The sequence below is a fragment of the Dipodomys spectabilis genome, unplaced genomic scaffold (genome assembly GCF_019054845.1).
Source record: "Dipodomys spectabilis isolate Male_0828 unplaced genomic scaffold, ASM1905484v1 ptg000075l, whole genome shotgun sequence".
Classification (NCBI taxonomy): Eukaryota; Metazoa; Chordata; class Mammalia; order Rodentia; family Heteromyidae; genus Dipodomys; species Dipodomys spectabilis.
In genome coordinates this window covers 13,180,139-13,206,612 of record NW_024870752.1, presented here as the reverse complement: position 1 = coordinate 13,206,612, position 26,474 = coordinate 13,180,139, and the positions used below count along the sequence as shown (strand labels likewise).

The window sequence follows — 26,474 nt, the reverse complement described above, 5'->3', positions numbered from 1 at the left end:
ATTTATATAGACCATGATAGACAATTTGCCATGAAAGTTAGAATGTGTCTGACTTTAAGCATCACTATCCCACAATACTGTGAAATTTGGGAAATTATGTAATCACTTAATCACAATTTTAAAAAAATAAGTCTTTGGAAAAGACTAGAAAATTAGTTCTAAAACTGGATAAACTTCCTTTTTTATTAATTTATATAAAATTTGAACCTACAATCTTAATTGAGACAGAAAGCAGATAAATGAAGTAACTTTTGGTTTGTTTGTTTTCTTCTATTTTGTCCAAACAAGCTTACTAGTAACTTATGTAACAATATTAGTCAGTCTCTCAAATCAGAAAACACAGTGTTCAGGAATCTAAGTATTTTTTCCACTTAAAAAATGAGTGTGACAAGCTGGGTGCCAGTGGCTCACTCCTGTAATCCTAGTTACGCAGGAGGCTGAGATCTGAGCATCACAGTTCAGAGCCAGCCCGGGCAGGAAAGTCTGTGAGACTCTTATCTCCAATAAACCACTAGAAAACCAGAAGTGGTACTGTGGCTTAAGCAATAGAGTGCTCCCCTTGAGCTGAAGAGTGCAGGGACAGTGCCCAGGCCCAGAGTTCAAGCCCCACGACCGACAAAAATAAAAAAAGAAAAAGAAAATGAGTGTGAGATACTCCTGGCCTTAACTGAAGTTATTTAGTTTTCTAATTGCAAAGTGGTATCACAATAGATTGTAGTTCTAATTAAGCACATACTAAGCCCTTTCTAATGAAAATGAAGAGCTCTTAGATTTTAGTCTGTATCACATAAAGTTTAAAACCATGATAGGAGTGTTTAAACTCTAGTAGTGTGGTATTGTCAACCCTATGAAATCATGTCATAATTCTTACCCTGGTCACAAATCTGATCTTATTTTCCCTACAGCAAGTATAAAAGTATATACTAGACTTTCTTAAGGTCATTGAACTAAGATTAACTCTTGTGGAAACAAAATGCCAGTTTTTTGAGAACCTGAGAGGCCACTTGTACTGTATGTACCTAGTGACAACAGATACAGGTGTTACACTTCCACTAAGATATGGTTCCTGCCTGAAAATGTAGATGTTATTATTATTATTACTTAATATTGAGCTCCCATTTCAGCAGCAGTAGCAGCCTGATTTCCTAAAACAGGTGGTAGAAATTACCAGTTTCTCCTTAATATATTTATGAGAGAATTGTATAGTTTTGTTGTCGATATGTTACTTTAAAATCACAATTTAAAGGTTAAAAAGAATAAAAAGAGGAGGAGGAGAAGACAGTAAGCCAGATTTTTTTTTAGTGATAAAGTCAAATATATAAATCAAATATAGGGCATTCTTAGTTACTCAGGAGGCTGAGATCTGAGGATTGGGTTTCAAAGCAGCCCAGGCAGGAAAGTCCCTGAGACTCTTATCTCTACTAAACCACCAGAAAACTTGGAAGTGGTGCTGTGGCTCAAGTGGTAGAGCACTCACCTTGAGCTGAAAAGCTCAGGGACAGTGCTCAGGCCCAGAGTTCAAGCCTACTATTGACAAAAAAAAGTCAGCCTATGAAAGTTGGAGGCATAGCTCGGTTGGTAGAGCGCCAGCCAATAAGCGAAATTTTTAGCTCCGTCTTGAGCTAAAAAATGTCAACCCTTCAGAAAGTCATGCACATATTTTTTTAAATGCAGCTGCCTATTTAGAACAATTTTAGAGTATCTTTTTATATGTATACATGACACTTCTAGGACTTGAACTTGGGGTGTGAGTGCTGTCCCTGAGCATTTTTGCTTAAGACTAACATTCTACTAATTGAGTCACAACTTCACATCTAGCCTTTTGTTAGTTCATTGAAGAAATTTCTTATCTTCAGGGTCATAGCAATATTCTCCTGTATTTTTTCAAAGTTTGTATTATTCATATTTTCACTTTTTTTTCTTTTTTTTTTTTTTTTTGCTGGTCCTGGGGCTTGAACTCAGGGTGTGGGTGCTGTCCCTGGGCCCATTTATGCTCAAGACTAGCATTCTACCACTTGAACCACAGCATCACTTCCAGCTTTTTCTGAGTAATTTATTGGAGATAGTCTCACAAACTTTCCTACCCAGGCTGGCTTCAAAATCCTCAGATCTCAACCTCGTGGGTAGCTAGAATTACAGGTGTGCGCTATCACTGCCCAGCTTAATTTTTTTTTAATTTTTTAATCAAATTGAGATTTTTATGTGGTATAGAATGAAGGAGAAATTGTAACACAATTGATTTTGGTTGCTTACCAAATCAACAACCAAAATCAATTGTGTCACAGGAACTACTCTTTCCTTTTACCTGTTTGACATTTAATGAGCACCTCAGTGCTAGACCCTTCATTTTCTTTCTCTGTGCAAAGCCATAAGGCTCAGCCAGTAGCCTGAGCCCAAAGCAAGGAATAGCAGTGACAGTGCTTTACCCTGGCTGTTGTGTCTGAGGTGTGCTGTGGGCCACCAAGGCGTATAGAGCAACTCTAAGGCTCTCCACATTCACATGGCTTTTCCAGGGCTCACCTTACCAGGATGGCCAGCCTCAAGGAACAAGCTTATCCATCTAGATTCTGAGTTAAAAAATCTTCCAAAGCTGGAATATACCTCATCTTCCCTCATTACTAATCTAATGGGTCAGACATGTCCTTTAGAATCAGGTACACTTGGCTGGGAAGGTGGCTCAGTGGTAGAGTGCTTGCCTTGCATGCATGAGGCCCTGAGTTCAATTCCTTAGCACCACATAAACAGAAAAAGCCGGAAGTGGCGCTGTGGCTCAAGTGGTAGAGCACTTGCCTTGAGCTGAAGGAGCTGAGGGACAGCGCCCAGGCCCAGAGTTCAAGTCCATGACCGACAAAAAAAAAAAAGAATCAGGTACACTTGATTTAAACCCCTATTCAGCCAGGATTCTTTGGGCAAGCAAGTGGGAGCATTATGTAATTTCTCTGAGTCTCTCTTAGTACAGCTATAAATGGGAACTCCTTTCTGCATATGGTGAGGGTGAGAATTAAATGACACAATATGGGTGGAATCTGGAGAACCTCTGGCACACTGCCTGTAGTAACATAGATTCTTGCTACGTATCTTATGTTTTCTAGGGTCTTCCCCTCCTGTCATAATAGGTAATTATGCATTGTGATTCTTACCAAATAAATATTTATTTTTCTAGATGCTTTGTTTACATACTGGAACAAGGCTTCAACATCTGAACTTATGGATTTTTTTACAATATCTGAGTGAGTAGATTGTTTTTCCTTATTTTCTTGGTTGTTTCCCAGATAATCAAGATGTGTAAAGAATAGTGTGTACTTGGGCCAGGACTGTAGTTTATGTCGCATCTTGTCTTACTTCTTAAGCTGTTTCTCATAGACCTGACTCCAGTACATATTTTCAGAGATTATGAGCCAATGATCAGTGGCCAGCCTTAAATTATTGCAGATATGTGGTTGTGATAGGTGAGATACTTACATAAATAAGCCATTTTAATCAAGTAATGCAAATTTACTCAGTGGATTGGACCTTTGTTCTGTGGTGCTCTGCCAATTACCATAAAACTGATACTGCGCAGGTCTTCACTGACTGCTTAGTCATTTTCTCTGGGCTCAAAGGACCTTCCAGAGACTTCTTGAAGGCCAGAAGTAACGGAAAGATAGTAGACATTTTTAATTAACTTGTTATTGCTAATGGGTACTGCAATTATATTTATCTTCACATTCGTTAATAATTTTACATTCTGTCTGCAGAGTCTGCTTGCATCAGTTCCAGTACATGGGGAAGAGATACATAGCCAGGTACTGTGGGACAGCCTGCTTGGAAATCCCATGTTGTTTTCTGTGTTACTTGGATCTGAATGTGTAGGAGTAGTCATCTGTGATGATTGACAGGTGTGGTTTACATAAACAGCTATAAAGACAGCTGGCAGGCATTGTATTGCCACCATAGAATCTGACAGTGCCTTTTCATCAGTGTTCCTACATCCCTCGTTCCTGTTTGTTCTTGTGTTTCTCTCTTGGAAAGATTGTCTCCAATAGACTATTGCTAGTTCTATGCTCCTTTCCAGATTCTCACACTATTTTATCTCCTCTCTCTTCTACGTGGTTCCTCTTTCTATATATTCTCCTTTCTCCATTATTTCTCTTTCCATTCCCTACCCCCCAAGAGCATTCTTATCAGTCCTGCTCCTTACTAGAAAGATACTAATTTCTTACCTAATTACCTGCCTTTCTTAAAAGTTTTTACACACAATCTCAATTTTGTATGAACTTCCACAAACCTCTAAAATGGAGACTTTCCTCTTCTTACTCTAAATAATCACTAAGTGTCCCATATTCGTATCTAACTAGAACTCTTTGTTGAGTATGTAGCTCCCCTTGTACTGTCCTGGGCTGTACTTCCCAGGTTCCAGCATCTGTAGCCAGACAGCTACTTCAGTGGTGACATTTCCTTTAAACATTTTTTTTCTAATGCTCAGTAGCCATTGAGTATGTCTGTGGTCCATCCTGTATCACTATATGTAAGGAGGTTTGTTTACATCTTATAGTATTTATTATTTTTTTAACAGCTTAACTTCAAGTAAACACATTTTAAGAAAATCTTAAAGGTTTAATTGTAATTGAGATTTGTTTTTCTTACCTAAAATTCTGTTTAATAGCAATGAAATAGGACAGAGATGAATAGACTTTCTAAGTGAAGATTTGCTTTTTATGTTAACATTAGAAATTTTCAGAATTATGTTCTATATTAAATAAAAGTATGTGTTCTCTTTTAAAGAAAAACAAACTAGAGAGATGATTTGTTTTCCTACTATTAATACTATCTGATTTTAATTGAATTGTGGTAATTTAAAGTTCTCTGATCTTGTATTTTTATTGTAACAGTGATGTTTGTGTCTTAAAGTATTAAGTGCAAGTATATACAAAGTACCTTCTTGCCAGTCCTATCTCATCCCTTGACTTGCATTCTCACCGACTTTGTCCGTGATGAGGGTGATTACTGTATTTTGTAGCAGAAAAGCACTGTGCTGGGTGTGCTTCACACCCCCTTGCAGTTATTGCCATATATGTCACAAGATAGCATTTGGAAAAGGTTGTACAAGTAGAATTTCAATGCCTCAGAGCTTAAAATGGTGAATGTGGGGAGCTAAAGATTGCTTCCCGACAAAATATTTTAAATTGGGTTTTGTGAAGTGGTTGACTTTCTTTTCCACATGGGTATAAATTTTTTTCTAAGAAATCTGACTTTATGAGCCTCTGTATATATTTGCATTTAATATGGACTACACTAAAAATATGATAGACAGAGGAAGATGAGAGTGGAGATGTGTTACCTTGTCCCATGTGCTGTGGAAAGATATGTCCTGCCTTATTCCAAAATCACCATGGTTTCTGCTGCATGAGAGAGCGATCTTGAGCCATGATGTGAATGTTGTCAGTGTCTGCCATCCCCAGTGGTCCGGTTATGTGAACACGGGGCCTCCTCCTTTCACTTGGAAACCAACCACCCAGAAGCATGCTGTTAGTGATGGTCCATGCATGTCCCTGTTCTCCTACACACAGTAACACAGCAAGGGGCACGGTTGGCTTCGGGACGGGGGACAGGTCTCATTCCAGCACGGGTCTTATTTTCCATCTGCTCTGGTGATGGTACACAGTAGGAAGTCAGCTGTTTGATTGCTAACCCAGATCACTCTTCTGTTTTCTCTACTTGACTGCTGACAAGTTTAACAAAGTGTATGGCTCTTCTTCCTGCTTGGGTAAGAACAAAAGTGTTAAAACTGCCTTATATACTCTGTCCCATTGCATGTTTGTTCTGTTTCTTCCAGTGCATTTTTTCCAAAATAGAAAAACATGTTTTTGCTCTTTTTAAACATATGTAATCCATAAAGGTTCACGATGTTCTGACAGTTGTTAGAACACCCGCCTTTATAAAGCAGCACATTGAAATGACGTTCACTGTTTTAAAAGTTGCATCTCCAACATACTTTCTAAAAACTGAAGATGTCTGTGCTTTGGCTTGATTTTTTGCTTCTTTGTTGTTAGGTGTTTCGCTGTGAACTCTGTAAGATCTGCCTCCTGTTTGTGTCTGGCTGCTCAGCTACACTCCATCAAAGCGTGGCCCTATCCCCTGTGCTGTATCCTAGCTTCACTAACCCTCCTATCTTGCTGCAGAGTAACACATCTAACTTTTGCTTCTATCTCATCTCACTCATGTTGCAGGAACCAGGAGGGGTTGGGATCCATAGTTCATGATCGAAAATCTCAGACATTGCCTGTTTCCCGTAACAGAACAGGAATGATGCATGCCAGATTGCAGCAGCTGGGCAGCCTGGATAACTCTGTCACTTTTAACCACAGTAAGTCCCATGACATACCATCATAACAGCCAGACATCTCACTGCCATCTCAGAGGGTAGAGCCCCGCCACACCATATCACATCACCAACTTGATTTTTCTTCCAGCTCAGAGCAAGTAGGATGAAGAGTTCATGGCACAGTTCCATTCTCTGGAGGAGAATCTTGAGTACTGGTGAATGACATAATGTGGAACATGGTCAACTACAGCATTTATCCTTAAAACGTTAGGCCTTTTGCCCCATCCTCCAAACAGAATTGAGCAAGTTTGATGGCCAAACATTCTCCCATGTTTGAATTCATGCCTGTAGCCAGTTTCTCATTGATTTTCCCAGTGCCTCCTGAGAAGATCTGGGATAGATTCCTTCCATCTCTATCTCATGCCAGTAATTGATCAAGCATCCACATTCTGACATTCCGGCTCTGAATGTATGTTACACCTTACACTGCTATGAAAACAACGCCCTCGAATCAATTTGTGAGGGTGTGGAAAAGCGTCCAATAACGAAGTGACTTTTTCTGTGTTTTCAGTGTGAGAAAGATATCAAGTGTGCTTGGGATTTCTGTAGACAATGGTAAGATTTAATCAGGTTGAAGTCTGCTTTTAAGGCCGCTTCACTTGCAAACCAAGACTTTATTCATCTTGCCTTCCTAACTTTTGGGGCTTTTCTAACTTCACAATAGAGATCTTGCCAATACATGGGAGCATATTTTTAATCTACTTTTATCAGTCACTAGAAGAGATGTGTCATCATGTGCTATTTCTAGAAATATTAGCATTTCATGTGCTTATGGGTTTCTGAAAGCAAAAAAACCTAAAAGATTTCAGCTTTGCAGCCCATAAAAAATTAATATGACCATCTATAATAAATCCCATTTCTCTTAGTGTCTCTGAATTACTTCATCTCCTCTGCAAGCATGATGTAACTAGTCATTGTTTCACCTTGTCACTTACTGGTTATCATTCCAACTGCTGTCTTTCATACCTGAATATTGAAAGTCTTCCTATCATTTCTAATCACTGTGATTTTTATACCTTTTTCTTAATATACTTTAAGAGTAAAGACATTATACTCAAAACTTGTATTGGTAACAGTTCAAAGTAATACTATTATGGAATCAAATTACAGCACCTCCCCACATTTGCACCCCAGCAGTTAAACATAATGGTATAACCCCTCTACTTCATTTGAAGCTTACTTAAATCAGTATTATGTAAGTCTGCCACACATTGACTTGATAGCCTTAAAACACTAGTTCTAAGGTCTTCACTTAACTGTAGGACACACAGGGACACACTTCAGGATACAATACTTGATTGTTGAACTTCTTGCTTTAGCTCTGAAGACAAGGGATTGAAAAAAACAAAACCAGAAGCCTTGGGTTTTTATTATTTTAATTTCCTATTTAGCAGCAGAAACAGGCGATACTTCTATTCACCAGAGTGTTTATATAATAATACGTACTTAAACCTTAAAATATTAAAAAAAATATGTAAGCAGACAAAGGTCCTACCTCCAAAGGTAATGTTTTAAGAAAGAGAAAATAAACAAAAACATGATTAACAAATAAATGATTAACAAATGAAGAAACAACCTTAATATGCAGAAGCTCCTCCTGCTGCAAATTTTTGGTGGTATTTTGAATCAGAGGAGAGAGACAGCTGGCCGCATGTTGCTGCCAAAAGCCATGGTTGATTTTCATTCTTTCTTCCTGCTACCCACAGAGAGCCTGTCTTCCCTACCTCTCTTCCCTTCCATCTCTCTTTTTAACTTTTATCTATTTTTTTGGTGACACATTGTCCTTGGTCACATTTTCTCCTACTTTTCCAGGAAATAGTATATTGCTGATTCAGCATTTGCATGTGATTCTACAATTCCTTTTCATCCTGAGTTGGTTCTGATGTTTTGTAAATTAGCCTGTCTTCTCCTAGAACTCAGTCTTCCTTGCTATCTCTTACTCTGATTAGGCTGCTTGGCTTCAGCTTTTCCTTCACCAGCTCTTTGAATTCCATATGAAACTCTGCCTGAAACCACAAGAAGAGTGTATTACTGGATTATGTATACACATGTATGTGTGTGAACATGTGTATGCATATATACACACTTGTTCATTTACATATGTACCTAGGTATTCTGTGGGAAATGTGTGACCATGTATGTCTCATTGAGAAAAAAATCTTTACTTAGCAATCAATACAATACCTTCTCTTGGGCCAACCAAATGTGACATACATCCAACATGCAAGAGACCTCCAAGGAGACCCTAGAACTGAAAATGAATTTCCTCCTGAAAATAACAAGTAGGAAAAGACTATATATCTGCAGTATCCATTTTTCCTCTTCCTTTAGGCTCTGTCAGACCTCAGTTTGACCAGCAGGGAGCAGCAAAAGCCCAGGAGAAACAGTTCTTTGTAGGTGTGGCCATCTGCAGCATTGGGTACACCTATGGAGAGTAGGTTGTTGAAAGAGACACTCTGTGCTACACATGTAACTTATCAGAGACTTAAATTTAGTTTTTAATATGGAAGAAAATAGTGAAAATGATCCTACCTTGACCAACTAGTCCTAACTTTAGAACACTTAAAGAACTTGGGTCATGGGGCTGGGAAGGTGGCTCAGTGGTAGAGCGCTTGCCTTGCATGCCAGAGGCCCTGGGTTCGATTCCTCAGCACCACATAAGCAAAAAGAAAAAAGCTGGAAGTGGCGCTGTGGCCCAAGTGGTAGAGCGCTAGCCTTGAGCTGAAGAGCTGAGGGACAGTGCCCAGACCCAGAGTTCAGGCCCGACGACCGGACACACAAAAAAAAAAAACAAGAACTTGGGTCATTGCCCAGGTAGATCAGTATTTTAGCATACTTAGACACTGACTTCTTTAATGTAACCTGTGTCAAAGGACAGACTGGGAGTTATAGCTACATATAAAACATGAATAGCTCCAATTGAAGGTGAAACTGAATGAAGACTGATTGCAAATAAGGGATACACTTACAAATATATATAAAATACAAGTATATATAAAATACATTGTGCTTGCATTGATATCATCTATTGTTCTAGTACTCTTAAGTTCATTTGCATAGAATTCATATTTCCATTGGTATGATAGGAGGGAAAGCTGGCCAAGAAGTAGGAACATCTGAAGAAAACCTGTAATTTATAGAGCCTAATATAAGAGGCAGTATAAGACCACTAGGTCAAGTTGCAGAGAACAGTTTCAAATCAGTGTCAGAAAGCATTTCTCAACTGAACTGCCCATGTGTGGTCTGTGTGTGGCACATGCTAAGCTGTCTATTAAAACTGGTGTGGGCACCTGTAGCTGGGGTATGAACTCAAAGTGGATGAGGCCCTTTTGGAGATACTGTCCTGGTCACTTTAGCATTGTGTATGAAATCAGACACCCTGGCTTGAGGTCTCATGTAGCACTAAAATTCTCTGCTATCTGTGAAATGCAAATTAGAAGGTAGATGTAGGTAAATAGTTCTTATATGTGAATACATGCATCTGAATAAAAAAGAACATTTTTCAAAAGCTTCTAAGCATGCATAATATATCTTAAATCTTGGGTAAAATGTATTTTGATATTTTAAACATATAACCTCAAGATAATAAGTATAAACCCATACTTCTTTGATTCTGAGACAGTTTTGTATATTTTCTTTTTTTTTTTTTTTTTGTTGGTTGTGGGGCTTGAACTCTGGGCTGAACGCTGTACCTCAGCTCTTCAGCTCAAGGCTAGTGCTCTACCACTTGAACCACAGCAGCACTTCCAGTTTTCTGATGGTATATTGGAGTTCACAATCTCAGACTTTCCTGCCCTGGCTGGCCTTGAACCACAACCATCAAATCTCGGCCTCCTGAGTAGCTAGGATTACAGTCATGAGCCATCAACACCTGAGTTTTGTATATTTTCTAGTGTTTCTGAAATCAGAATGTATATTCTATCTCATATGTAGTAGTCTTATCATGACTTTGCTTATTATAATTGATGGATCTCAGGATTGAGAAAGTCAGGTAGAGTGCCCACTTAGTCATGTTAATGTTCTTAAAGACAAATTTAGAGTGTGTTATGTGCTTAAACCAAGTATTTTTGCAATTTTGGGTCTGTATCACACTGGATACCATTTTCAGAAACAGATTGTAGTGCTCCATGGAAAAGAGAAAGTTGATGGCATGATACTCACATTCTAATATGTGAACTTCTATATTAGCCTATGGTAACAAATCACATAATTTTTGCTGTAGTCTATTGTTCCTGACTCCACATTCTACTCTCTGCCCAACTCTGAGGAAAGCCTTTTTTTTTCCTTACTGGTACTGAGATTTGAATTCAGGAACTTACAGGCAATCTACCGCTTGAGCCAGGTCTCCAGACCTTTGGGCTTCTATACTTCTTTCAGATAGCATCTAATGTTTTTACCTGGACCAGGCTTGCTCTATTCACTCTTCCTATATAACCAGAATGATAAATACTTGCCACCATGTCCCCCCAAAAAAATTAAAAATAAGAATTTTGATTTTACAAAGGGAAGGTAGCTATCAAATAGAAGCATATCTATGAGATGTGAATCTGACTTACTCTTCTCTCTCAGACTTCCTCTGACTGTCAGAAAGGGCATGTATGTGGGTCAGTTTCTATCCTGCCTACCACATCATCTTCAATGTCATGTCAATGGGGAAGGAAGAAAAGTTTTCTTCTTTTTTTTTTTTGGTCGGTTGTGAGGCCTGAACTCTTGGCCTAGGCGCTGTCCCTCAGCTCTTCAGCTCAAGGCTAGCGCTCTATCATTTGAACCATAGCGCCACTTCCAGGAAGAAAAGTTTTAAGTGTTCAGTTGAGCTATTCAAATAAAGTAGAGGAAGGTTAACTAAATCTAAACATAACATATCATAGGGAGTGTCTCATTTTTGTTCCTCATGTTCCATATATATGACAGATAGATGATAGATAGATAGACAGACAGATAGATAGATAGATAGATTTTTTTTTCCTTTTCAGTCATGGGTCTTGAACTCAGGGCCTGGGTGCTATCCCTGAGTTCTAATGCTTAAGGCTAGCAATCTATCCCTTGGAGCCACAGCTTCATTTCTGGTTTTCTGGTATTTAATTGGAGATAAGAATCTCATAGACTTTCCTACCCAGGCTAACTTTAATTGGAGATAAGAGTCTCACAGACTTTCCTATCCAGGCTAGCTTTAAACTGTGATCCTCAGATCTGAGTAGATAGGATTATAGCTAAGGTTACAGGTGTGAGCCACCAGTACCTGGCTCAAAATATTGTGATTTTTTTTTTTTTGGGGGGGGGGGGTCCGGTCGTGGGGCCTGAACTCTGGGCCTGAGCGCTGTCCCTCAGCTCTTCAGCTCAAGGCTAGCACTCTACCACTTGAGCTACAGCGCCACTTCCAGCTTTTTTTCTTTTTGCTTATGTGGTGCTGAGGAATCGAACCCAGGGCCTCAGGCATGCAAGGTAAACGCTCTACCACTGAGCCACCTTCCCAGCCTGATATTGTGATATTTTAAAAGTAAGTCTTTTCCTCAGAGTAACAATAGAACTGAAATTGTGTAAAGTTACACAATAATGAATGCTACAGATTTCCAAGGTAGCTCACAGCAGGCATGCCAGGATGTGAAGTCCTACACTCTGTTCCTGACCAGCAGGACCAGAGGAAATTCAAGCAATGTTCAAAAGCACCATTGCCCACTAGTGGACATGAGCATTATTTGCACTGCACTCCCTCTTCTGCCAGAGTGAGAATCTGCTTTCAAGAACTTGCTAACCTTGATTTAAGAAGTTTCACTAGAACTGGAAAGGTGGCTCAGTGGTAGAGTGCTTAAAGCGCCTTGCACGCTTGAGGCCCTGGGTTCGATTCCTCAGCATCACGTAAGCAGAAAAAAAAAAGCCAGAAGTGGCGCTGTAGCTCAAGTGGTAGAGTGTTAGCCTTGAGCTAAAGAGCTGAGGGACAGCGCCCAGGCCCAGAGTTCAGGCCCCACAACCCACCCCCTCCCCCACCAAAAAAAGAAGTTTCACTATCTCTTAATAGTACTTTCTTGAATTGTGTCATTTTCCTGTGTTATGTAACATGTTACTATTGGTTAAAGCCTTCCCTGATATGCAGCTCTGTTCCAGGCCTTAGTCCATGACTATGGACTGTCTCTCTGTGCTGCCATTTCACTTTATAGATTTTTGAAAATAGCCCTAGCTCAGGAATTCTTTGATTTTTGAGATGGAACAGTGTGGGGAAAAGTACAGGTATGACATTGGAGCTAAAGGAACCATTTTTTAAAATATTTCTGTATAACTCCGAGAAAGGCAGACTGAATTAATTTGAATCTCATTCTTACTCTTAAGGAAATGGGATGAATGGCATTATGTGTGATGTAATAACTTAGAGAAATTGTATCCACATTACCACATTTTCCATAATGTATGCATAATTATATAAACTCAATTAGCATAGCACATTGGTTGCCAAATTCTAATTCTTTAACTGTTCCAGACTTTTAGCCAGGAATAGACAAAAATCTGTAGAAATTCCTGTGTAGGCCATTTCATTTATAATAGTCTCATGGTTACACTAACGAATAGCTTAATCAATAGAAAAGGACAGTTTTGTGCAGAAAAGGTATTAAAATAATCAGCAGGCCAAGTTCCTTGTTAAATTAAACCTAGACCAAAAAGTATTTGGGGAAAATGGCAGCCTACCATAAATGTTCCCTTGATGTGTGTGAAAATTTTGGTTGGTCTAATAGGAGGTATTTTTGTTGGTTTTGGTTTTTTGGTTCTCTCTTATTATGACTTGTAATCATTTTCACAGTGGTCATCAATCTGTATTTTTCATCTTTCATCATATCTGTGTCTTACCAAACCTTACTAACCAAAGTAAAGGCTTGACTTACATACAGGCAGTACTAATAATATTAGTACCCCAATATCCATCTTAATTTTCTGGAGATTTCTTACCCAAAACATAAAAAGAGGGCTGGGAAGGTGGCTCAGTGGTAGAGCGCTTGCCTTGCATGCCTAAGGCCCTGGGTTCGATTCCTCAGCACCACATAAGCAAAAAGAAAAAAAGCCGGAAGTGGCACTGTGGCTCAAGTGGTAGAGCGCTAGCCTTGAGCTGAAGAGCTGAGGGACAGCGCCCAGGCCCAGAGTTCAGGCCCACGACCAGACCCAAAAAAAAAAAACATAAAAAGAAATAGAGCTAATATGGTGCCAAATGTATCACAGATCTTTATTTCAGAGGGTCACTGGCTCTACCAGAGACAAAGTAGTACAGTCTACAAACAAGAAACCTCACAACCTCCTCTTTAAAAATCAAGTACTACAGTGTGCTTCTTTAAAGCCATTCTGTAATTCTAACATTAATTGATAACAGAGTGATGTCATTCTAGTTACTTTTTTTCTCCTAAAAATATGTACTTTAATACAATCACCTGATAGGAGTTTGAGGTGTAAGTTCTAGCTTTCCTCATTACTGGTCTTAAGGAAATACCTAGGTTTTCTGAACTTCATTTTTCTGATCTGTTTCCTAATGTCTTCATCTCTGGAGTGTTCAGAAAATTGTCAGTTAATAAATGTTTTCTTTTCACTCCTTGGATAAAGACAATGCCTTATGTTTTATTATATTGCCATCTTTCTGTACAGTCTTGATCAATACTGTAAACATCTTTGCATACCTATTTGTATTTCTGCTAATGCGTACCATTTCATGATTTAATATCTTAAATTGTATGTCAAATTGCATTTATAGTAGTACCAAATTGATTTTGTAGCCACTATACAGGTTTCATTTTAGATTTAAATTATATATGATTAAGCTAAACTTACATAACAGAGTCTTCAAGTCCTTTCCTTCTCTTAAACATTTCTTTCAGAAATATTGGCTTTTATGCTTTTACTAAAGCAAGTAAGATACTTCACAGCACAGTCAACTCTTGATTATCATTCAGGATTCTAGCTATTAATTCAAATCTTGATGTTATTGATTTGATGCTTTTATGTGTGTGTGTGATAGACCAGGCACTGGCACTAACTTTTTTGCTCAAAATCTAGCACTCTTAACACTTGAGCCACAGCTTCACTTTTAGCTTTTTTGGTGCCTTATTGGAGATAAAGAATCTTACAGACTTTGTTGCTTTGAACTGAGATCCTCAGATCTCAGTCTTCTGAGTAGCCAGGACTAAAGATGCCTGGGAGATTTGTTACTGTTATAGCACTATGTATCAGCCATTATCCTATTCACAAATGTTAATGAATTTAATCCTGACCACTACCCTTGGAAGTAGATACCCTTATTACCGTCCTACAGATGAGGAACTGAGACACAAAGAGGTTAAATAACTTGCTCAGTGTCCCACAGCTAGAAAATGGTGGAGCTGGAGCTGACAACCAGTAGCCTGATTTCAAGTCCATCTTCTTAATCCCTGTGCTGTCTGCTGTCTGTCCACATGGGAAGCTTGGAAAGTCTCACCCACCCTCAGTACTTCCAACATTCTGACAACTCAGACAAGTAGCTATATTGATCATTGCCTGTCTTGGTGCAAGTCCTGGCTCCACTGTTTACTACCTGTATGATGAGTTGTTTGCTCCTATTTCCTTATCTGCAAAAAGGATTTAATAAGGTTCATACTTCATAGGGCTATTGAGGGATTAAATGAAATAATACATGTGTTCTTAAAATCATGGCTGTTATATAGGAGGCACACAATAAATGTTTCCTAATGCCATTGCCCTCCCATAGTTGAAAAAGATTCATAATTAAATGGAAACATTACTAATACCACTCTTTCTAGACAAGGCCCAGAAGAGGGTCTCTATAAATAATCAAAAGTTGACTGTGACTCTCTCACTCCAACAGCTTCGTTACCAGAAGCACTGGGTTATTAATTCTGTGTTGTAATTCACACAGGCTATGGTCATTCAGACGCAGATGTTCTTCACCAGTCTCTATTGGAAGCCAACATTGCCACTGAGGTTTGCCTTACGGCCCTGGACACACTGTCTCTGTTTACACTGGCATTTAAGGTGTGTATTAAATACTTCATGGGTAGAGTTCTACCTGCTATATCCATTTGGCTTATTAAGCTCAACTAGCACAAATATATGACATTGTAGTTAGGATTTTTCTGGGAGGAGTGTTTCATTGTGATTTTTCACTTTAGCTTCTGTTTATGCTGCTGTAAGGAGACCATGAATTCTTAAGTTAATTTAATGAAACTTTTATAGTGGATGACTTTAATCCCATGAAATAAAGCTTCATTAGCCTACATATGCTGAGTATTTGGCAATAGAGGAAACAGTGCTGGAGGCAGTTAACATTTGGCTAGAAGATAGCACTTGCCCTAACCCTTTGAGATGAATCATGGGAACCTAACCAGCCATTTCTGCCTTGACTATCTCTAAACATGTCTAAATGCTATAGCAGTTAAAATTAGGTATTTATAGAGTACAGAACAATCAGCTACAAACCCATTCAGCTTTTTAAGATGTTTTGTTATTGTGATAAAAGTGTTTCTGGGATAAAAAAAAATGAAAAGGTCTTTGTGTATATGTGTGTTGTTCTTAATTTTTAGAAATATATAAGTAATTGGAGATGAGTACTTCAAGCCACTATCTTGGTATTAGGAACCTAACACTTCTCATTCTTGCATAATGATTACTTCCATTCTGGCATAGAAAGGGGAAATTGAGTTAGTGTTAGTATGCTATGAATATTAAAACAATATGTTTCACTGCATGGATATTTAGGATAACCAAAGTCATTTTCTGTTTAACTTGTCCCAACTACTTATAAAGCACATTGCTTTACTGGGGACAGTAAAACAAACTAGTGACCCCAAACTTATATCACCAGGTTTTAATACTGTTTTATTCCCCTTAGCTAGCCCTGTTGTTCATGTCTCCCATAAAATGTTACTAGGAACCTTAGTTGAAAGATGATGAACTACAGACCCTCATGGGATAAGTCTGGGAAGTAGTAGTCTCTCCTAGTCACTCTCCAAGAGTGGTCTCCAGGTTGGCAATAGTTACCACCCCTGGCAACATGTTAGAAATTCAAATTCTCAGGCCCCAGTCCAGACCTCCTGAATCAGAAACTCCAGATGTGAAACCTAAATCTTACAGCTTGAGAACCTCGGCTCTTTTAGAATCATGAAAAAGATTGTGGAATGTCTTTGTTTTTCTTTTGGATAATTTTTCATGTCAAAGTCTTATGTACAGAGACCACGAAGATTCTGAATATGAATAATTGGTATGCACACATGCCTCAGTACTAAGCATGGATCCTTTAGTCCAGAACAACAGTGGCAACATGCCCTTCACTCTGGCTGGGGCCACTGTTTTAATATATTCATGACTTAAAAGGGTGTATTTCATAAATTGAAGTAATTGCATGCAGGAAAGTATGGCTTTTCTTGTGGCTCTCCTTTGGTGTCTGTTAACATAATCCCAAACTTATGTGAACCTTTCAATATTTAATGTGTTCAAAAATTTAATATGAAATGAAGTGAATTTAATCTGAAAATGTATTTTTAGCAATTCTATTTAAAGCCTTTTTAAAATTTGAACTGTGCCATTATTGCTAATACATAACCATTAGGAGTAAGTAGAACTAAAAGAGTAGGGCACACATAGATAACAGTGGTCTCCATGAGGGGTTTGTGATTGATCTATTTTAACATCCAGCCTAATATGCACAGATAACATGAGACATAGATCGTAGTTCATAGCCATTGTTAGGAAAACAAATGTGTTGTGAAAAGTAAGGTTTCTAAACTATGACTCCTAAGAAAAATGGTGTTCAGGGGCTGGGAAGGTGGCTCAGTGGTAGAGCGCTTGCCTTGCATGCCTGAGGCCCTGGGTTCGATTCCTCAGCACCACATAAGCAAAAAAAAAAAAGAAAAAAAAAAAAAAGAAAAATGGTGTTCACATCAAAACATGTAAGTGATGGATATAATTGTGTATGTGTGTATGTGTATACAGCTTCTCATAGTTGAGAATTATATCACACTCATATAATTAGTCAAATTTAATTAGTAAGTTTTCTCGTTAAATTGTTCTGTTTTCATATGATATTACAATATAGTGCCTCAGTACTTAATAAAAGATCACTGAATTCCTGGTATTTTATCATCTGTGATACATCTGTCCTGACTGAACCTCAAATATATTTTTTTCCTTGAGTCAGATTTTCCTTCCAAATAAGATGAAGTAAATCTTGCTTTGAAATGTGACTTTGGCCATAATTTGCTATGTAGCAAAATCATTTAGCCATAATCTGCCTCTGTTTTATTTGGCCATATTGTATGATTGGTTTGAAATAATCTCTTGAGTTTTTTTATTAACCATCATTTGGGGAGGAGGAGACAGTACTAGGGCTTAAACTCGGATATTTAACCTTGCGAGTCAAGCTCTTTGTCACTTGCTTCCAGCTTCATCATTGCAGTCATTTTTACCTATTTGTGCAGCATGCGTGCACATCTTTCCAAAAACACACACCTTTGTTCAGACCACCTTGTCATATATTTAAAGCACCATATGTATTTGTACACAATATTCCAGGCTGACTTTTTGCTGGTGTCAACCTTCAGCTGCACTGTATATTTAGCCATGATGGGAGCTTTAACTAACCAATATTCTAGAATGCTGAATTAGTGTGAATATTCTACTGTGGTGACGAAATTTTGAAGAACTGTTGAAAACAATTGATGACAGTCCTCTTGCTTGATAAAGCCATGAAACATTACGAACCTACTAGCTGCCTCTAACTGAACTAAACCACAATTTCTACTCATTTACAGTAGTTGTGCAGAGTCACCTTTAGAGTTACTGTTTTACAGAGAGAATACTCAGGATAAATTCTGTACATGCTCTACTTTACCAAATTGCCTGATTATTGAATGTTTAGCAGAATGCCTGAGAAACCTGATTAGGGAGGGACTTCACTTTTAGTGGAGCTTCTTCGTGTTCCTTACTTTATGGTCTCCTCCTGCTACATACATCTCATAGTTAGCCAACTTCTGTAATACCACTCCTCTGTTGGAATAAGGTCTCACAAAAATCACCTCTGTACCAGTTGTTGATGTATAGTAAAAAGAAGTAAATCAATAGAAGCCAAATTAATACTAAGCAACAATGTTTCTGGAAACTATAGTGTAATTTTCGGAGAGATTTATCCCCAAAGCATAAATGTACTAATAATTTATTTTGTTCTACTAGGGCTTTTTGCGCTTTCCTTGAGGACTTGTAGTAGAATTTGTTTAAATTATAAGGGTTTTTTTATGCTTGAAATATGTAATCGTTGGGCCTAAAAGTGGTAGAGAATCTTCTAGAAATGCAGGCATGCTAATGATATTGTTAATGTGTGTTTTAAGAACCAGTTGTTGGCTGATCATGGACACAACCCTCTCATGAAAAAAGTTTTTGATGTCTACTTGTGCTTTCTTCAAAAACATCAATCTGAAACAGCTTTAAAAAATGTCTTCACTGCCTTAAGATCATTAATTTATAAGGTAAGCTGCTTCATTAGTGATGGTCCTACCTGGCAGTCATACTTTTTCCTCCTTCTAGTCAGAGTTGAGGGAGCATCAATGAGCACTAACCTTGCTGCACTGTGTATACCTTATGTTCCATCTAGTTTCCCTCGACGTTCTATGAAGGGAGAGCAGACATGTGTGCCGCTCTGTGCTATGAGATTCTCAAGTGCTGTAACTCCAAACTGAGCTCCATCCGAACTGAGGCTTCCCAGCTGCTCTACTTCTTGATGAGGAACAACTTCGACTATACTGGGAAGAAGTCCTTTGTCCGGACACACTTACAAGTGCGTGTAGTTTAACTTGGCAGTACAGACTCAGCTGGTACAATCCTGTTTTAGCAAGAAAACTGAGTATAATATTTACTGGTTTAGCTCATTATAAATATATCGTAAAACCTGGCCTGAGGTGGAAAATTTAGAAGTCAAATTTCCTGGCTTGATTTGCTTCATGTCCCATACTATCAGACTCTTGCCTAGAATATATTCTATTTGTAACTTGGTGTTTAAATATAGAATAAATATTGAACTAGCTGAAATTCCACTGAAGCAAGAAATAGTAGAATCTATGTGAGGTAACCAACTTAAGTAAGAAACAAAAGACCAAAGGAGTTCTTTTCTGTTTTCTCTTTCTGAACATATTTGATGTCTCTTCAGAGTTTTTTCATTTAGATGTTTTACATGTTTTTTTAGCATTTAAATTCTCTGAGTTGAGAACCAGCCACAGCAATGACAAGTCTTATGTACTTTTTTAGATGTTTTGTACACAGACATATAGTAGGAGTCCCTTTGCTATCTCTTTATTTGTTCTCTTTCTGAAGCAGTATCCACATACTACATGCTAGGATTCATGAACAGAACAGCCTCTTGACCTTTATGGAATCTAGTTAGATAGATGTCCCAGACAAATCCGGAAAGCCCTTGCAACAGTATGGTCAGTGCTCCCATGAGGACTGTGGATACACGAGGAGTGACTGACTGGGGATTATGGATACCAGAGGAGCCTTCCCAGAGGACCTGAAGAATGTAGAGGGGTAGCATTGAAGAGAATGGTAATTCCCATATGGGAAGCTGGAAAGGTTCTTTAATGTGGAGTTTGAAACACAGATGACACATACGGACACATTGTTACACATCTAAATCTTTGCATATTTGGAGGAATTTCCTGGACTGTTAAGAACAGATCATGGGAATCTAGACCAGAACTAGAGAAGATATTATCAAATCTAGGACAGAAAGGAGGTTGTCCTAAATGAGAAATAATGAGTTTGGAAAGAAGAAAGGATTGTGTTGATAATACTTACTGACTGAAATAGGAGGAAGTAAGAAATGGAAAGAAAAAGAGGAAGGAAGCAGTTAGGTCAGGATAGTAGTCAGAGTGAAAGGTAGATGTCCCCATTTCACAGTTAATGAATACACATTCTGATGAAAAAATGCAAAGGATTGTTCACCTATTGAATATTTATATAAGCTCACAATAAAAACTGAGAAAGTAAATAGTAACGTTTGTTTTTATTATAAAAAGTAAGTATCCAGGAGATAGGAGCTATCTATTTCTACATTCTTCTACAGTTCCTTTATTAGCATTTTGTTTTGCAAACAGATTTCATCAGTAAGGCAAAATCATGTTCTAGAATAATTTTATGAAAGTCATAAAAAGACATAGACATTGTTTCCTACCCTGGAATAATCACAGCCCTAAACATCTCAGTTTTGCTCTGGCCTTATATTCATCCTGGGCACAGAATCATCTTTTTTTTTTTTTAATTTTATTTTATTTTATTTGTGAACATACTGTACAGAGGGGTTACAATTACATGGGCAGGATAATGCGTACATTTCTTACCAAGCATTGCACCCTCCTCCTTTGGTTTACCCTTCACATCCCTTCCCAGCCTCCCCCCTCCCCCCCAATCCCAATCCTTCTCCTTCCCCATTCCTTCATCCCCCCCCACCCCCCCGCACCGACACAGAATCATCTTAAGGTAAATTGATTTGTCCACATTTCTGTGTCCCTAAGGTCATCATTTCTGTCAGTCAGCTGATTGCAGATGTTGTTGGCATTGGGGGAACCAGATTCCAGCAGTCCTTGTCCATCATCAACAACTGTGCCAACAGTGACAGACTTATCAAGGTAAGCAACCCAGCCTCTATTTAACATTCACCTTCAAGACTCTATCTTAATATGTACCAGGATGAAAGCCACATGTCCTTTCTCTTTCACCCTTCATGTAGCACACCAGTTTCTCCTCTGATGTGAAAGACTTGACCAAGAGGATCCGCACAGTCCTGATGGCCACAGCCCAGATGAAGGAACATGAAAATGACCCAGAGATGCTGGTAGACTTGCAGTACAGTCTGGCTAAGTCCTATGCCAGCACTCCTGAACTCAGGAAGACGTGGCTTGACAGCATGGCCAGGATCCATGTCAAAAATGGGGATCTCTCAGAGGTAGGTGGCTCTGCCAATTTATCCAGGCCTTTGAGAAAACCACTTATGTCCTATTCGTTCACAGAAGACAATACTGAGAAAAAAATGTACCATTAATCAAAGGAAACTGTGTGGTACCTTAGTACATAATTTAATCGGCTCAGGGTGACTTCATAGTTTTACCTGAGAACATGATAAAGGATATCTCTGTGTAGTCATATAGTTAACTACTAACTAAAGTATACTCCATTTCTACATCAAAATATGTTACATTTCTAAATTTCAGCTATTTTTATGAGTATTTTTTCCTGTCATTAAGAAATGATAAGGATCACTGTCTCCTTGTGTGGATGTAGAAGATATTGAAGCATTCCCTCTGTACTTTTCAATCTGTAGGACATGGCTGAAAGTTGGATGTGGACCCTTGAGATAGACTGAATCCAAGATTTGACATTTCCCAACTCTGAGCCATTTTTTTAAACCCTTTATTTTTTGTTGACATCCTATGTAAAATGAGAAATTAAGGAAAGCTATGGACTATCTGCAGGTTCTACGTTTCCATGAGAATACTATTCAGGATTTGCTCCTAAGACATTTGGGTATGACCAGCAGTGATACTAAAGCGAGCATGCTGTGACTTTGAAATTTCTATTACCATTTCACTTATGATTGTACTCTAAAACTAAAAATTTTTATGTAACTTTTCATTATTCAAGAAGTCTATGCCAAAAGATACATTGTTTTATGATAAATTTAACATAAACTAACATAATGATCATGATAAAAAGAAGTTAGAAGTAGTCATAGTAATAGTAGTAATTTTTCTTAATTCTCAGAATTTAAGCCGAAAGCTTTTAAGTATGATGTGTGTGACTAAGTATCTTTAAAAAGAAAGGAATTCACTGAGCTTCACTTGTATTAGCTCCTTGGGTTACTCTCATAAAGTAACATAAACTGAGTGACTTAAAGCAACCAATTTTTATATTCTTACAGTCTGGAGGCTAGAGTCCAAGATCAAGGGGTCAATAGGGCCCCCTGAGAATCTGTTCCTTGCCTTTCTCCTAGCTCCTCCTGTGGCTGCCATTCCTTGATGTTCATTGACTTGTGGACATACCATTCTGCCACCACTGTCATAGGTCATACTCCCATGTGTCTGTATTTCTGTTTCTTCTCTTTTTATGGCATATATTAAGTTTAGGGACCACCCAATACTAGTATGACCTCATTTTAACTAGGTACACTTATAACAACTCTATTTGCAAATAGCCCACAGTTGAGATCCCAAAACAGTCATGAATTTTGGGGAGACACTGTCCAATCTAGTATACTATATAAGACACTAATGGATGTCTGGTTTTGTGTACTTGCTCAATAAACTCTTGCATGCCTGGTCTTGCTGTGCTCTGTAGGATGAGCTAAACTATGAGTGCCACCTCTTATGATTAGCCAGTGTAATAAATCAACTCCCTAACATAATTTCCTTCAGGTTTTAGACATAATCTGTACCTACTAAGCTGCTAATGCTGTTAGCTCATATGCACATCATGTGGAAGGTGTATGTTGGCTAGATAAGGATACCACATAGTGATGGCCAAGCAACTAATGAGGTCTGGATCTCATGAATCTTACCTTATTGTTGGCTTTATTTCCAAGAATTGTCTTTGATTTTTATGACAACATGGTAACTTATTGTAATTTTTTTTCATTTTTAAGATACCTATTATTGAATTTAGTTGTTGGTTGGTTGGTTGGTTTTGGTTTTGGGAATTGAACCAAGGGCATGCTAAGTACAGATTGTAATACAGAGCTACACTCACAGCCTAGAATTTTTATTTAGAATTGTGTATTTGGAAAAATAAATAACAGCCTGGCCTTTTCTAAGTTGGAAGAAAATATATTAACACTTGAAATTTTAATTATTCTCTCAGAATTCAGGAAGAAGCACACTTTTTCTTCAAATAGTTTTCCTTTTGCTTCAAGGGAAATGATACCAAAGCCTTTTGTAGAGTAAGAAAAAATGCTGTTTTTGTCTTTTGCATTAAAATGTAACCGTTATAAATAAAAACAAAGTGTAGCAAATTTACCATTTGTTTCACCTCTCAATTTCAAAATTTCAGTTTATGTGCATGACTCTACTGTTTTTGAAGATACATATTAGCTATTGTAATTGCTAGTTGTTACCTGGGGATCTAATAAAAGCACATACCTTTGTTGCATATGCTATTATAAATTATGTTTCTAAGACATCTTTTTATTATAGGCAGCAATGTGCTATGTCCACGTGACAGCCTTAGTGGCAGAATATCTCACACGAAAAGGTAAGGAATGATTCCTATATTTTGTGACATGAACATGAAGCTGTACAAATCATCAAAACAACTGAGAGCCATGTAGGCAGATTTGGAGAGAGAGAGAGAGAGAGAGAGTGTGTAACATGTTCATTATTTAATTCTCTGACATGACATTTACATGACTTGGTGGGCACAGTGGGAATGTATTAAGGAGAAAAGTAGAGGGTATGTTATAAAACCTCTCACTGATGATGCCATTCTGCAAAAGAAAACAGTTAATGAGCTTTGTCTCTATCCCTGACTGGTCAATTTAGAGCTAAAGATTTCTTTTCCCTTATGATAATAATCACTGGAACTCTTTATCAGTCAAAAGACAGTTGTAACAGGAAGTTATCAGACAGATTTCCTGGAACATAGCCCAGTTGGCTTTCTTGTGTGAGAAGACCACCATACTGCCTAGGGGAAAGTCAGGGGCAAGTGATATAATACATTTGTGCATAATGCATTTGTTCTCAGAGCAGCAGCCTGGAATTCTTTTATGATTCCTTCAGGCTAAACACCAATTTCTCATTTCCACTTCCAAATCAGGACATCACCAAAGGGGGTGGCATTTGGTTTGAAATGCTGAGATTCTTGGAGAAGCTGGTAGTCTACACATTGAAACACCAGACAACAGCAGCACCAGATCTGGGCTAATGAGGTGTATATTTACAAAGTGAGAAGCTTTATAAAGTTACAAGTGCCAATACTATGAAAGGCCTATTTCTAGTACAGCTGGCTATTTTAAATGGAATTTAAGGGAACCCTGGTTTGTCATACATCAAAGCCAGAGTGAAAAACCAAAGAAGGACTCCTATTCCTTTATTATTTCCTGCTAAGGCCTTTTATCCTCATGTTTAGAAGCTGAACTAGCTCTCCGGCAGGAGCCACCCCTGTTCCCCTACAGCCATAGCACCTGCCAGAGGAGGAGCCGGGGAGGTGAGCTTGAAGGTCACCCAGCTCCCAAGGATCTCCAGCTACTCTGTTCACATGCCATTTGGTGCTGTGGGAGTTTTCTATTTCAATTCTGCATCAACAGACTTCATGCTCCTTCTTTCCCTTTTTTCCTGGAATCTGCTGGAATCTGCTTCTGTGGGCAATGAAAAGAAACCACTTAGGCCATTTTGGTTGTTCCATTGGAGTGGCATGTTACATTTAAATGTACTCTGCAACCTACTCATTGGTGGTTGGCTTTTGCAACTTTATGTTGGGTGTGTTGATGTATCTTCAAGTTTCTAGACAATTGCTTTTCACTGGGAGCCTTTGGTTTCTGTATAACCAAATCAAAGTAAGGGTGCACTAGGATTGTGTTGGATGCTAGATTATCTGGGAGTGGCTAGAAATTTGAATTTCCATGCAACAGATAAGACCAAGTTCTGCTTTCTCAAGGCTTGATTTTTAAATGCTCTTTATTCCTCATTTTCTTGAAATATGTGAAGTCTTGGTTCAAGTTTTGACTTTACTTTTGGTTTGTTTGGCTGAGCTTTTTTGTTGTTTTTAAGGGTTTTGTTTTTTTTTTAACTTGCTTATTTGTTTGTGTTTTGTAGTGCTGGGTAATTGAACCCAAGGCCTTACAGACATACCACAATGTCTAGCTCTCTTCACTTCCTTGTGAACAGCCATCACAAAATAGAATAGTACAACATTTTAATTCTTTACTCACTTAACATGTCACATAGACATAGTCCATCTAGCTTAAAACTTTTCTAGTGACTTCAACACAAAGAAAGATTCCAGTTGGGCTGTTATTGCAAAAAAAATCTGATTAGCCAGGCGATGGTGGCTCACACCTGTCATCTTAGCTACTCAGGAGGCTGAGATCTGAGGAGTGTGGTTCAAAGCCAGGCAGGAAAGTCCATGAGACTCTGATCTCCAATAAACCACCAGAAAACCAGAAATGGCACTGTGGCTCAAGTGGTAGAACTCTTGCCTTGAGCTGAAGAGCTTAGGGACAGTGCCCAGGCCCAGAGTTCAAGCTTCACAACCGACAAAAAAAAAAAAGAATCTATGATTATCCTAGACATCAATCCTATCTCCAACCTTACATCTTTTTCCTTTGGTGGATCTGATATGTAGAGGAGGAAGTGTGTTCATACTCTCTATTTCTCCTTACCCCCAGATGGTTGTGTGGAAACTAAGCCCCTTCACATACATACACACTATTCTGCTCACAAATATAGCTGTTGCATTTTATCTCAGTTGTACAGGCTACATCAGGAAGGAGTGTTCCCATCAGAGTTGGGGATTATTCTCAGCCTGAGTTGGTAAAATGACCAACTACTTGAAGGAAATAGAGTTGATTTTGAGTCATATATCTCTTTCATTAGCTTTAGCTGCTTTGTTTTTGTTGGTATCTGAGCAGGGATCATTATATCAAATCAATTTTTTTACTTCCCATTATTTTACTATTAACTTGATTCAAAGACTATTTCTCAATATATAGTTTACTGAAAGATTGAATGTTTTAATAAATGTGGATGATAATTGAAAATGTATTGAGAAAGACAGAGAAGGAGGTGAGGGTTAATTATAAGGATTTGAATAAAGAAAGCACATGGTGGCCCCTAGCCTCCCATGGGGATTCTGGCTGACAAAGGAGATTTCAATATTAGAGCAGGAAGAATCCTGAGATTCTGCTACACTCAGGTCACCAACTCCTTTTCCTCTGCTCTCTCACCTTGTAGGCATGTTTAGACAAGGGTGCACAGCCTTCCGAGTCATTACCCCAAACATCGATGAGGAGGCCTCCATGATGGAAGATGTCGGGATGCAGGATGTTCACTTTAATGAGGTGAGTGCTAGAGCTCAAGTAGGTGTTCAAGGACACGTGTGCACAACATAATGA

The 26,474-nt window shown here is 38.4% G+C and overlaps 1 protein-coding gene across 9 annotated transcripts in view; it reads left to right on the top strand.

Moving 5' to 3' along the window:
* Dock9 (dedicator of cytokinesis 9) overlaps positions 1–26,474 on the top strand; it is a 259,553-nt gene that overhangs the window by 202,350 nt on the left and 30,729 nt on the right. For 3 of the 9 annotated variants that reach the window (XM_042682626.1, XM_042682623.1, XM_042682627.1), the window contains exons 36-45: positions 3,164–3,230; positions 3,738–3,785; positions 6,876–6,919; positions 15,249–15,364; positions 18,712–18,849; positions 18,975–19,157; positions 20,890–21,003; positions 21,105–21,320; positions 23,560–23,617; positions 26,314–26,420. In XM_042682626.1, coding sequence (XP_042538560.1) covers positions 3,164–3,230; positions 3,738–3,785; positions 6,876–6,919; positions 15,249–15,364; positions 18,712–18,849; positions 18,975–19,157; positions 20,890–21,003; positions 21,105–21,320; positions 23,560–23,617; positions 26,314–26,420 — 1,091 coding nt within the window. Of the gene's footprint in view, positions 1–3,163; positions 3,231–3,737; positions 3,786–6,209; positions 6,347–6,875; positions 6,920–15,248; positions 15,365–18,711; positions 18,850–18,974; positions 19,158–20,889; positions 21,004–21,104; positions 21,321–23,559; positions 23,618–26,313; positions 26,421–26,474 lie in introns of those variants that run through there. The other 6 variants (XM_042682624.1, XM_042682622.1, XM_042682625.1 and 3 more) reach the window with 3 other exon arrangements.